Below are 13,332 nucleotides of genomic sequence, written 5' to 3' on the forward strand. Positions count from 1 at the left end.
TAGGAAGTGATACTTTGAAAAAACAAATTTTTATTTTTTTTATAGAACGCATTGTCACCCTAGTATTCACACTTCCCAGGTCTGGCTCCCACCAGTGATTCAGTATCGATGTTTTGGTTGCATTGGAGCCAAACAAACTGGAGCAGTGTCCAAGAGCTGGACCCAGGAATGCTCAAAACCTTTTCAGTTTGTTGTGTTAAGAATATAAAATCATTTGAGGTGCACTTTTCTCTTTAATTAAACTATAGAAAATAATGTAAAATATACAACTGTAAATATAAATACTTTAGATTTTTAATGGAAATGTTTAAAGTATCAGTTAAATCAGAACTTTTTTTGCTACTTGATCCTCAATGCGGTGGATATATAGCTTAACTCCAAACATTTTGACATGAAACACTTCATCAACCGCAACAGATATGAGTCCGGTCTTCAAGATAGATATATTGTAAAATGACACATAATGAAGCCATGTGGTGTAACTTACTATTGGAATATCTTGAATCAGTGCTTCACAGGCCGGGGTAATAAATTCCAATTCGGTTTCTGTGCTGCATGGGTTGACGACACACTCAATCAAGTAGACTCGTACATCATGAGAGGAACAAAGCAAAATTTTGCAAGTGTAGCGGCCAGGTTTCTCAGGGACAAATTTTACTGGAAATAAAACTTCCTTTTCCTTATCTGAATCAAAATAATAAATCATTTCAGCAGATATATCATCTCTCTAAAAAATATCTAATGCATATTTGGCAAGAACTTTATGCAATGTATCTTAGTTTCCAACACAGAGTAATTCATTAAATAATTCAACACTGTAAACATTCTGATTTCACTCAAACCCAGTACACTGTGTACAGAAAACTTGAATAGATAATGTTGCCATTTTTTTTTAAATGTAACCATACTGGTATAAAAATAAATAATATATACTTACCTAACCAAGAACCATCATTCCTCGACACCCCTGACACATGACTCCTGACAGTCTCCTCACTTTCTCTTCCGGTGGAGGACGTCATGGGACCGCTATGATGCCTGAGCTGGAAGTCACAGCCTCCTGGCTCTTTCACTGGCTTAGGACAGTTTTAACCATCACAGTACGGTATAAAACATGTTTAAGAAATTTGTGAGTTCTATACCCACTGACTTTTTTAGAAGAGACTCAAACTACTCCAGTAAATAGTAGATAGATCAGGAAAATGTTTGGAGGGATTGTGTTATAATGGAAATCTCGTTTAAATTGAAGGTGCTCTACAACTCGTGATCACCAATGTTTTCATAATCAGTATTTTGGAGTATCTTTAAATGTTAGAATTAGTAATCACCTTACTAATAACTCTCTGCTCCTTTCTAGCACTGCTCTTGTCTCCTGCCAGACTCCCCAATGTGCTTCCTCTCCCAGAAAGGAGGGCTTGTGACTGCTGCAGTCAATCACTGTTCATCTTGTTCTGTACATCCGATTCCTGTCGTGTGGATTGGCAGTGGTGGTAATGCATTGCTAACTGGTGAGGCCAGTAATTGGCTGCAGTGATCACATGCTCTTATAGCAGGAAGAGTGAGCAAGAAAAAGTTAAGGGTAGAAGAGTGCTTGAAGAGGGGCAGAAGGAAATCAGTAATGTGAGTTTGTGGGTTTTTTTTTGGTTTTTTTTAAACACAGGCAGACAATTTTTTTATGTAGGACAGAAATAGTGAGATACATTTTCTTCTACCTGCTGAGAAAGATAGGCATGAGAGGCAGACAATGAAGAGATAGACAAAAAGACTGATCAATTCATCGATCAACAGATATTCTTGATCATTGTCCTTTGCCATGAAGCATTGACTTTTGAAACTGTTATTTTTTACATTATAGGTTGAGTTTCTGTGATTGCTGCCGGAGTCTATAACCCAAATGCTCTGTTTAAAATAGCAAAGACAAATGAATGTTTGATAAACTCATTGTGAATTCAAGCTTATATAATGAAATAAGCAGAAAACAGCTATTGTCTGTGCTTCCACACTACCCGAAAACCAGAACACATACAGTAATATCCTAAAGTTCTAAGGTACGTGATTAATCCTTCCAGTTTTTTTAATCTTTATCCTGTGATCAGTAATTTGCACTTAAATCGCTACCATTATTCAATTTAAACAGAGCATAATAGAGCATAACACCCTGAAAGTGTGATTTGTACAATCCTGCTTTTGCTGCTAGTCTACAATGGTGACATTATGTGTAATAGACTAAATCAATTTCCAAATTGCAGTCATTTTCTCAACAATGAAACGTTCACCGGTGTAGATTAAACATCGCAAAAATATGACAATTTTCATAACATGTCTGTTATTCAGAACTGAAAATTATATTTATGGCAATATAAACTGAACTGTATTATAATGACAATATTAAAATAAACCCAAGCAGAACATTACCAAAGCTTTGATTAGAGTGCAACACTTCAGGATCAGTCTTAAAGAAAAATTGTCGGCAGGTTTTTTATATGAAATCTGAGAGCAGCATGATGTAGTGCCTGAGACCATGATTCCAGTGATGTATCACTTACTTAGCTGCCTGCTTGTTTAAATAAAATTAGTGTTTTATAAGTAGGAGATTATCACTACAGGACTGGGTGTTTCGTGTCTCCTCGTCCAACTACTTCCCCACAGCTTTCTGCAAATACAGCTGCCAATCGGTGGTAATCAGCAGAGATGGGCAGACCACTGAATATTTGGGTTCAGCCGAACAGTAAAAAAAAAAAAGTTCAGGTTTGGATACCAGAACAGAACCCAGACCCCATTCACTTGAATGAGGGGACCCAACATCCAGTGTTTTCCACACTGTCATGTGCATGACAGCATGGCAAACACTAATTGTAATCAGCAGTAAAATCATTACCAACGGTCAGACAGCCACGGTTCCCACACTGTAAAATAACAGCGTGAGCCCGCAGCTGTGATCGGAGGTAACAAGTTTACCTCCGGTCACAGGTGTAGGCTGAAAGGACTACGGCTCTCATCAGCCTACACCTGCTGCCGCTAATAACAGCAAGAGCAGGCAGCGGCTGATGGGAGTATTCATCAGCAGTCGCCTGTGCTCTAAATAAATGAAATAAAAAAAAAGTGTGGGTTCTCCTGTATTTTTGATAACCAGCCAGGCAAAACTGACAGATGTGGCCTGCAACCTTCAGCTGTCATCTTTAGCAAGGCTAGTTATCAGAAATAAAGGGGTCCTCACACTGTATTTTTAATTACATAAATAATTTCAAAAAACGGTGTGGGGTCCCCCTATTTTTATAACCAGTCTTACTAAAGCTGACAGCTGAAGGTTACAGGTTATTAATGCCTTCCTATTCCATGATATATTATGATGTCATGGAACAGGTGCAGGTGTACATAGACTCCTCAGGAGCTGAGCTTGTGCAACATACGGCAGGTGCCTCTGTATTTTACAGCCAACAACTGTTTTGTGGCAGCAGCAAAAAATTGGTAGTGAAAGAATTTACTAATTTATTTTTCTCACAATATCACTTTATTTGGATTTTTTCCCTGTTTATTAGTACATTATAAGGTAAAGTGAATGGTGTCATTCAAAACTAACAAGTCCTGCATAAAACAAACCCTTCATATATTGTACTTAATTATGTTGTCTGAAAAACAAAAGTAAGGGAAAAACCCGAGGAGTAAAAAAATAAAAGAACAAAACTAGTCTGCATCCTTAAAGGGTTAACTGTGTTGTGTACTGTCTCTTTTTGAATACCTCAATCTCAAAGAAGAGATCAAGAAGCACTTGGTTCTATGAAAATGGATAAAGGAGTTGAAAGTGGAATGACAAAATGCGCTGTTCTTTTGCTGTGTGTCACAGTAAAGTAATAGAATATGAGTGTCCCTGAATTGATGAAATGTTTAAGTGACTTCATCAATTGAAAAACCTTGTCATTCAATATAGAAGAGCAAAGATACGTGTCTGGGGTTTCAATCCTGTTTATGAGCTCAGCTTGCAAGACAAACTTGTAAAGTTTGAAATTTCTAGAAAATGATTTTGCATTTTTTATTTACAGTGGGGAAAAAAAGTATTTAGTCAGTCAGCAATAGTGCAAGTTCCACCACTTAAAAAGATGAGAGGCGTCTGTAATTTACATCATAGGTAGACCTCAACTATGGGAGACAAACTGAGAAAAAAAAATCCAGAAAATCACATTGTCTGTTTTTTTTTCATTTTATTTGCATATTATGGTGGAAAATAAGTATTTGGTCAGAAACAAAATTTCATCTCAATACTTTGTGATATATCCTTTGTTGGCAATGACAGAGGTCAAACGTTTTCTGTAAGTCTTCACAAGGTTGCCACACACTGTTGTTGGTATGTTGGCCCATTCCTCCATGCAGATCTCCTCTGGAGCAGTGATGTTTTTGGCTTTTCGCTTGGCAACACGGACTTTCAACTCCCTCCAAAGGTTTTCTATAGGGTTGAGATCTGGAGACTGGCTAGGCCACTCCAGGACCTTGAAATGCTTCTTACGAAGCCACTCCTTCGTTGCCCTGGCGGTGTGCTTTGGATCATTGTCATGTTGAAAGACCCAGCCACGTTTCATCTTCAATGCCCTTGCTGATGGAAGGAGGTTTGCACTCAAAATCTCACGATACATGGCCCCATTCATTTTTTCATGTACCCGGATTAGTCGTCCTGGCCCCTTTGCAGAGAAACAGCCCCAAAGCATGATGTTTCCACCACCATGCTTTACAGTAGGTATAGTGTTTGATGGATGCAACTCAGTATTCTTTTTCCTCCAAACACGACAAGTTGTGTTTCTACCAAACAGTTCCAGTTTGGTTTCATCAGACCATAGGACATTCTCCCAAAACTCCTCTGGATCATCCAAATGCTCTCTAGCAAACTTCAGATGGGCCCGGACATGTACAGGCTTAAGCAGAGGGACACGTCTGGCACTGCAGGATCTGAGTCCATGGTGGCGTAGTGTGTTACTTATGGTAGGCCTTGTTACATTGGTCCCAGCTCTCTGCAGTTCATTCACTAGGTCCCCCCACGTGGTTCTAGGATTTTTGCTCACCGTTCTTGTGATCATTCTGACCCCACGGGGTGGGATTTTGCGTGGAGCACCAGATCGAGGGAGATTATCAGTGGTCTTGTATGTCTTCCATTTTCTAATTATTGCTCCCACAGTTGATTTCTTCACTCCAAGCTGGTTGGCTATTGCAGATTCAGTCTTCCCAGCCTGGTGCAGGGCTACAATTTTGTTTCTGGTGTCCTTTGACAGCTCTTTGGTCTTCACCATAGTGGAGTTTGGAGTCAGACTGTTTGAGGGTGTGCACAGGTGTCTTTTTATACTGATAACAAGTTTAAACAGGTGCCATTACTACAGGTAATGAGTGGAGGAAAGAGGAGACTATTAAAGAAGAAGTTACAGGTCTGTGAGAGCCAGAAATCTTGATTGCTTGTTTCTGACCAAATACTTATTTTCCACCATAATATGCAAATAAAATGAAAAAAAAACAGACAATGTGATTTTCTGGATTTTTTTTTCTCAGTTTGTCTCCCATAGTTGAGGTCTACCTATGATGTAAACTACAGACGCCTCTCATCTTTTTAAGTGGTGGAACTTGCACTATTGCTGACTGACTAAATACTTTTTTTCCCCACTGTATGTGCTTTATATTTACAGTATCCTATACAGTGTCTGTCAGAAAACAGCAACCTAACAAACAGAAAGAGCTACAGATATCAAAATAAGGGAAGAGCCTATTACTTTGTGACATGAAAAAATGAATTATTTTGTTATAGGAAGATTGTACTTAGTACTATATCTGATAACTAGGGATGAGCAAACTCGAATTGGAAAGTACCCGACCCTGAACATGTACTACTTACTGTATGTCTAGTTTCCTTTTTGGGTTCTTCATCCTAATAAAGCTTTTTGAAAGGCTACAGCACAGCCAATCAACAAGCTTTAATGCTGTGGGGACTTCCGCCTACATCACAGCCATGTCAAGTAATGGCTTGGCTGTGATTAGCCAGCGCAATATGTGACCCAGCCTGATTACGTAAAATAAATCGTTTAAAAAAACGATGTGTGGTCCCATCTTTAATCAGCAAAGGCTAAGCAGACAGCTGCAGGCTGATATTAATGGGCTAGGAAAGGGCCATGGATATTGGCCCCCTCTCAGATTAATAACACCAGCCCTCAGCTTCCCTAGAAATGGCGCATCCATTAGTTGTGCCACGTTTTAGCTCCAGCTCTTCACGCTTGCCCTGCTGCGTGGGCTAGCAGGGTAATGGTTTTGGGGTTGATGTCAGCTGTTTTATGTCCACTGACATCAAAACACTCTCCGTGACAAATCTCTCTTTTCCCCATTTATTAAGATAAAATGTAAAAAAAAAATCTAAGTAATTCTCACTTGTCCGCCGACAATGTAAGGATCTCAGTAAGGTCACCTAAGTTCACAGGCGCCGTTCTCACGAGTTTGGTATGAGTCTGGGATTGATTACCAACCACTCATTAGTCCATCACTCATGTTGAACTCGTGAGAATCAGCGCCTGTGAACTGTGGTGACCTCACTAAGATTATTAAACTTCATCGGCTACGAACTGCGATTACCTTAGTGACATCATCGCTCATTACAGCAGTCAGATTCACATGCTACCATCAGTGTGTTTCGGCTGCTCGTGCTGAATGGTCACATTACTAATGTCATTGCTCAGCGCTGACTCTGGATGGAGCACAGTTGGGGATCGTTATGGGACCTCATTATTATAGATTAATGGTGGACAGGTGAGGATTAGTTTGATTTTTGATTTTTAAACAGATAAAAGAGGGGATTTGTTGGGGTGTGTTTTAGTCAATTAAAGGGCTCTCCTGTGTGTGTCTTTCTTACTCTTGACTACCAGGTTAGTAATGGGGGTGTCTTATAGATGCCTTTCCATTACTAACCCCTGGGCTTGATGTCAGCGGACACAGAACAGCTGAAATCAACCTCAAAACCATTACCCTACTTTCCAATGCACCAGGACAAGCAGGGAGAGCTGAGGCAAAGAGCCATAAATGGCAAATCTAATGGATGTGCCATTTCTGGGGTGGCTGGGGGCTGTTGTTATTTGTTTGGGAGGGAGCCTATATTTTTGTTATTTAAGGTCCCCCTTTTAATAATCAGTAAAGGATACGCAGACAGCTGTGAGCTGATATTCATAGGCTGTGAACCTTTATGGGTATTGGCCCCTTCCCAGAGTGATAACACTAGCTGCTTGCCTTCCCTCAGCTGGTTAGTAAAAATAAATGGGAACCGAACATAATATTTTTGGACCCCCATTTTTAATAACCAGTAAAAACTATGCAGATAGCTGTGAGATCATATTAATAGGCTGGGAACATAAATAGATATTATCCCCTTCCCAGAATTGTAACACCAGCTCACAGCTGTCAGCTTTTCTTACTAATATGATTTTACTCTGGGTTGGTTTCAATGAATGGATGGATATTTACCCATCACATTGATAGGAATAGTGTACAATTGATTCTATCCAGCCTGTTGGGTAAACTAATTAACTCAATGTATACTGATTAATTTAAGGGTTTTAAGTCATTTACCTATCCACATTTCTTTGCAGGGCAATTGTCGTGCTCTTACCCCCTTTTGCTTCCCTTTGCAGTCCTCTAGCACTTACTACCACCATTTTAAAGCAGCAAAGATTGGGTCCCCACTGACTTGTATTGGGTTCAGGGTCGGAATCAAGTTTGGGGTCAGCTTTAGATCCGAACCAAACTTTCAACTCCATATTCATCGAACCTGCTGAAACCAAACATCCACGGGTCCACTCATCACTACTGATGAATTTTGTTAAGTATTTATGAAAATGCTGCAAGACTCATAATAATAAAAACACTACACATACAATAAAATTTTTGCCCATTTTTTTAAACCACTTTCTTACATGTGCCATATGGATACGTCAAAGCGATACTGCATGCACAGACACAAAATTCTGACAGCTGAAACCCTTCACTCAGTGCCAAGAGTGGTCCTGCTCCTCTTTAACCTCCTAAATGCTGCAATTGAACTCCATTGCAGCATTTTGGGAGCAGGCAGAGGAAAGAAAGCCCTTCTGCCCTTGGATCGGAGACTCCGCGATGTCATTGTGGGGTCCCAATCATTGCCATGGTGACCCGATGTCGTCATAATGACATCTGGGTCACCAGAGCTAGCAAAGTTGATCATGCTCAGAGCATGATGAAGCAAGTTTGCTTGTCAGTGCAAAGAGATGCTTCTGCTAAGTAAAAAAAGTGGACATTTAAAGAAAAAAAATAAATAAATAAATATATATATATATATACACTCACTGGCCACTTTATTAGGTACACCATGCTAGTAAGGGGTTGGACCCCCTTTTGCCTTCAGAACTGCCTCAATTCTTCGTGGCAGAGATTCAACAAGGTGCTGGAAGCATTCCTCAGAGATTTTGGACCATATTGACATGATGGCATCACACAGTTGGCGCAGATTTGTCGGCTGCACATCCCTGATGCGAATCTCCCGTTCCACCACATCCCAAAGATGCTCTATTGGATTGAGATCTGGTGACTGAGGAGGCCATTTGAGTACAGTAAACTCATTGTCATGTTCAAGAAACCAATCTGAGATGATTCGAGCTTTATGACATGGCGCATTATCCTGCTGAAAGTAGCCATCAGATGTTGGGTACATTGTGGTCATAAAGGGATGGACATGGTCAGCAACAATACTCAGGTAGGCTGTGGCGTTGCAACGATGCTCAATTGGTACCAAGGGGCCCAAAGAGTGCCCAGAAAAAATTCCCCACACCATGACACCACCACCACCAGCCTGAACCGTTGATACAAGGCAGGATGGATCCATGCTTTCATGTTGTTTACGCCAAATTCTGACCCTACCATCCGAATGTCGCAGCAGAAATCGAGACTCATCAGACCAGGCAACGTTTTTCCAATCTTCTACTGTCCAATTTCGATGAGCTTGTGCAAATTGTAGCCTCAGTTTCCTGTTCTTAGCTGAGAGGAGTGGTACCCAGTGTGGTCTTCTGCTGCTGTAGCCCATCTGCCTCAAAGTTCGAAGCACTGTGCATTCAGAGATGCTCTTCTGCCTACCTTGGTTGTAACGGGTGGCAATTTGAGTCACTGTTGCCTTTCTATCAGCTCGAACCAGTCTGCCCATTCTCCTCTGACCTCTGGCATCAACATGGCATTTCCGGCCACAGAACTGCCGCTCACTGGATTTTTTTTCTTTTTCGGACCATTCTCTGTAAACCCTAGAGATGGTTGTGCGTGAAAATCCCAGTAGATCAGCAGTTTCTGAAATTCTCAGACCAGCCCTTCTGGCACCAACAATCATGCCACGTTCAAAGGCACTCAAATCACCTTTCTTCCCCATACTGATGCTCGGTTTGAACTGCAGGAGATTGTCTTGACCATGTCTACATGCCTAAATGCACTGAGTTGCCGCCATGTGATTGGCTGATTAGAAATTAAGTCTTAACACACAGTTGGACAGGTGTACCTAATAAAGTGGCCAGTGAGTGTATATATAGTACCCATAAAAAAAAATTTATGAAAAAAATATAAACAATAATAGTGCACATATTTGTTTTTGCTTTGTCCTTAGCGATCCAACCCAGAAAACTATCCCACTAGTTAACCTTGTTGTGAATGGATCACCGAGGAGGATGGCAGGAACAGGCTAAGCCACCAGAAGACCAGAGAGGTTGTAAATAAGCGGACTGCAGACCCCTGATCCTATCCACACAACTAGCAGTAGACGCGGAGCGCTCCTACGATGCCCTAGACGCTTCGTCCTAGCTGGAGGACTAACTAAACCTAAAGACAGAAAGATGAAATCTAAACTGCCCCGGAGCAGATCCCCCCAAAAAATAGACAGCCCCCAAACATATATTGTCGGTGAGACAAGATGAGACACAAACACAGGCATTGAACAGACTGAGCAAACGGTGGGGCCCAAACTGTCTAGACAGGACAGGAGAGAAAAAATACTGCCTGCAATCACGCACAAAACCCTGAAAAAGTCCAACACTTCTGATATACAAAAAACCTGAGGTCACACGACCTCACCCCTGCTAGATCAGCACTCTGGTATAAACTGGCAGCAAAGCAAAAAGATACTAACATAACAGGGGACTGAACAAGCTGCAACATATGAAGCAGGGCAAAGTGCTGCCCCCAGCAGGGACCACGCTGAACCCTAGCAGCAAAACAGAAAGCAAAAAAAAGACACAACCAGATTAGATGCAAAGGATTAGCAAAAGAATCACTTAGCTGAACCATGCAGATCAGGCAGGGGACAAAAGAACTCCAAAAGCACACAGAGGAAATCACCAGCAACCTCCAAGAGCAGCCAGCTCAGTTATATGCTCCCAGCCAGCAATCCCAGGTTCCCAATTGTCACGCCTGCCCACTCTCTGGCGGCCTCCACGCCGCAGTCCTGGCTGCCTTGGCCTTCCCCGCGGTCCTCCTTTCCCCGTCCCGCTTACCCGGCGCCCGCTCCTGCCCGGTCTCCTGTGTCCCATTGGGCGCGCGCCTCGGCCCTGCTTCCTGCTCCTCAGCGGGCGCGCGCGCACACTGTGGTCGGGAGCATGCACGCTCTCTACCCCTCCTGAGGTCGCGCGCTCTCCTCACCTTGCCCTGGGAGGGGTCATGACCCGGAAGTCCCTGCTACGACTCCCCATATCAGGCCGCCTCTTCCTGCCCCAAACACTCCCTGTATAGGGGGTGGTCCACCTGGCCAGCTCGCCCGTGGGAGGTTCGTTGCCACGGTCCAGCGGGTCCACTCCAGGAGATCTACCAAAGTCTCACATTACACCAATTATCATCATCAGGTGGGGAAACTCCATCCACCTGGCCAGCTCCACTACTCTCAGTAACCACCAAAGGGAGCAGAGGGAGCTTCAGCTCAGAACTTCGAGCAAGGGAATTCACAACATAACCCCTTTAGTGAACACTGTAAAAAAAATAAAAAACAAGGCAAAAAACAATACTGTCAGTCTGATCTTACAGTTATGTCATGCCAAACTATTAGAGTTTGCATAAGCTGCCTCATAATTTGTACCCTGACACACGTTTCGCCGGTATACTGGCATTTTCTAAGATGTCCTTAGAAAAAGCAGGTACATCGGCAAAATACGTGTCAGGATCAATTAACTCCCCAAGTTTATGTCTGGGTGATGATTTTGATAAAAATCTGGTATTGCTGTAATCGTACTGACCCAAAGAATAAAGCTGCCTAATCACTTAAACCCCTTGAGGAATGGTGTAAAAAAAAATAAAACCAATTCTTCACTTGCTGTTGATTTGTGCATTCTGCCACCCAGAGAGGAGAAAGGCTAGGTGAACATTTATCCTGCACACTACGGTGAGAACTTACACTGGGGTTTCTGTGTAAATCTCTGAAATATGTGATTCAGAGGGAACCCCCAGCCAAAGATTTCCTATAATGAGGCAGATGGAGGCACTATGGACAATGTCTGGCCTATGATCTGGCAGTGTCTGTCTTTTTAGGTGTGCATAAAACTGCAGTTGCCCACAGTTTTGTGTACTTCTGAAAAGAAGGACACAGCTAAGAAGAAGCCAGTTTGAGTCCAGAGAAACTTTGCTGCCACATTATAGCAAACAGATCACTTGGGGGTTTCATTTGAATCACATCACTCAGAGATGTAGATTGAAACCCCACTGGAAGTGCTCAGCTTAGAGTGCCGGATAAATGTGATCCCAAACAAAATGTAAAGTGTTCCTAACAAAAGCTTCAACCCAATCCACAAAAAAAACAAGTCCACACTCAGGTCTGTCATCTGTTTATGGAAATATACGGGGCTTTCATGTTACTAGTAGTACAAAAGCTCTGGAAAAGCAAAATGGCTCCTCACCCTCCAAAAACAAAATCTGCAAATTCCACCAAACACCATCAGAAGACTGAAACACAAAAAATCACGGTAAAACAAAGGTATGAAAATACTCTGCTGTAAAAAAGGTAACAGTAAACAGCAAGTGTTATTTTGACCATTTCTCATTTTCTGAAAATAAATACAAAATTTAGTGCTTGGAAATTCGAAGACATGTTGTCAGTAGTTTATAGAACAAAAGAGCAACTTACATTTTACTCAAAAATATACCTATTAAGAGAAAAATCAGACAAAATGAAAATTTTGCAGTGGATACATATATAACAGTTGTGCTCAAAAGTTTACATACCCCAGCAGAATTTTTGCTTTTTTGGTCTTTTTTCAGAGAATATGAATAATTCCAAAACTTTTTCTCCATTCATGGTTAGTGGTTGGGTGAAGCCATTTGTTGTCAAACTACTGTGTTTTCTCTATTTAAATCATAATGACAATCCAAAACATCCAAATGACGCTGATCAAAAGTTCACATACCCCATTTCTTATTACCGTGTATTACCCCCTCCAACATCAATGACAGCTTGAAGTCTTTTGTGGTAGTTGTGGATGAGGTTCTCTATTTTCTCAGATGTTAAAGCTGTCCACTCTTCTTGGCAAAAATCCTCCAGTTCCTGTAAATTTCTGGGCTGTCTAGCATGAACTGCATGCTTGAGATCACCCCAGAGTGGCTCAATGATATTGAGGTCAGGAGACTGAGATGGACACTCCAGAACCTTCACTTTGTTCTGCTGTAGCCAATGATAGGTCGACTTGGCCTTGTGTTTTGGATTGTTGTCATGTTGGAATATCCAAATATGTCCCATGCGCAGCTTTCCTAGCTCACACACCCCAAAACATCAGTGATCTACCTCCAAGCTTTACTGTAGGAATGGTGTTTCTTTCATCATAGGCCTTGTTGACATCTCTTCAAATGTAACGTTTATGGTTGTGGCCAAAAAGTTCATTTTTGGTCTCATCACTCCCAATTACCTTGTTCCAGAAGTTTTGAGGCTGGTCTCTGTGCTGTTTTGCATATTGTAGGCAAGATACTTTGTGACATTTGCGCAGTAATGGCTTTCTTCTGGTGATTCGACCATGCAGCCCATTTTTCTTCAAGTGCCTCCTTATTGTGCATCTTGAAACAGCCACACCGTTAGTTTTCAGAGAGTCCAGGACTTCAGCTGATGTTATTTGTGGGTTTTTCTTTGCTCTCCGAACTATTTTCCTGGCAGTTGTGGACAAAATTTTTGTTGGTCTACCTGACCATGGTTTTGTTTTTACAGAGCCCCCGATTTTGCATTTGTTAATCACAGTTTGAACGCTGCTGACTGGCATTATCAATTCATTGGATATCTTTTTGTATCTCTTTCCTGTTTTATACTGTTCAACAACCTTTTCCCGTAGATCCGTTGACAAT

General features: G+C 41.6%; 1 protein-coding gene across 1 annotated transcript in view; it reads right to left on the reverse strand.

The window, feature by feature from the left end:
- CFAP47 (cilia and flagella associated protein 47) overlaps window positions 1–13,332 on the reverse strand; it is a 926,770-nt gene that overhangs the window by 401,634 nt on the left and 511,804 nt on the right. The window contains exon 47 of the mRNA XM_073550693.1: window positions 488–684. Within this exon, the coding sequence (XP_073406794.1) occupies window positions 488–684 (197 nt within the window). The remainder of the gene's footprint in view (window positions 1–487; window positions 685–13,332) is intronic.

The sequence above is a fragment of the Dendrobates tinctorius genome, unplaced genomic scaffold, assembly GCF_039654945.1.
Source record: "Dendrobates tinctorius isolate UK_male_01 unplaced genomic scaffold, ASM3965494v1 ptg000166l, whole genome shotgun sequence".
Classification (NCBI taxonomy): Eukaryota; Metazoa; Chordata; class Amphibia; order Anura; family Dendrobatidae; genus Dendrobates; species Dendrobates tinctorius.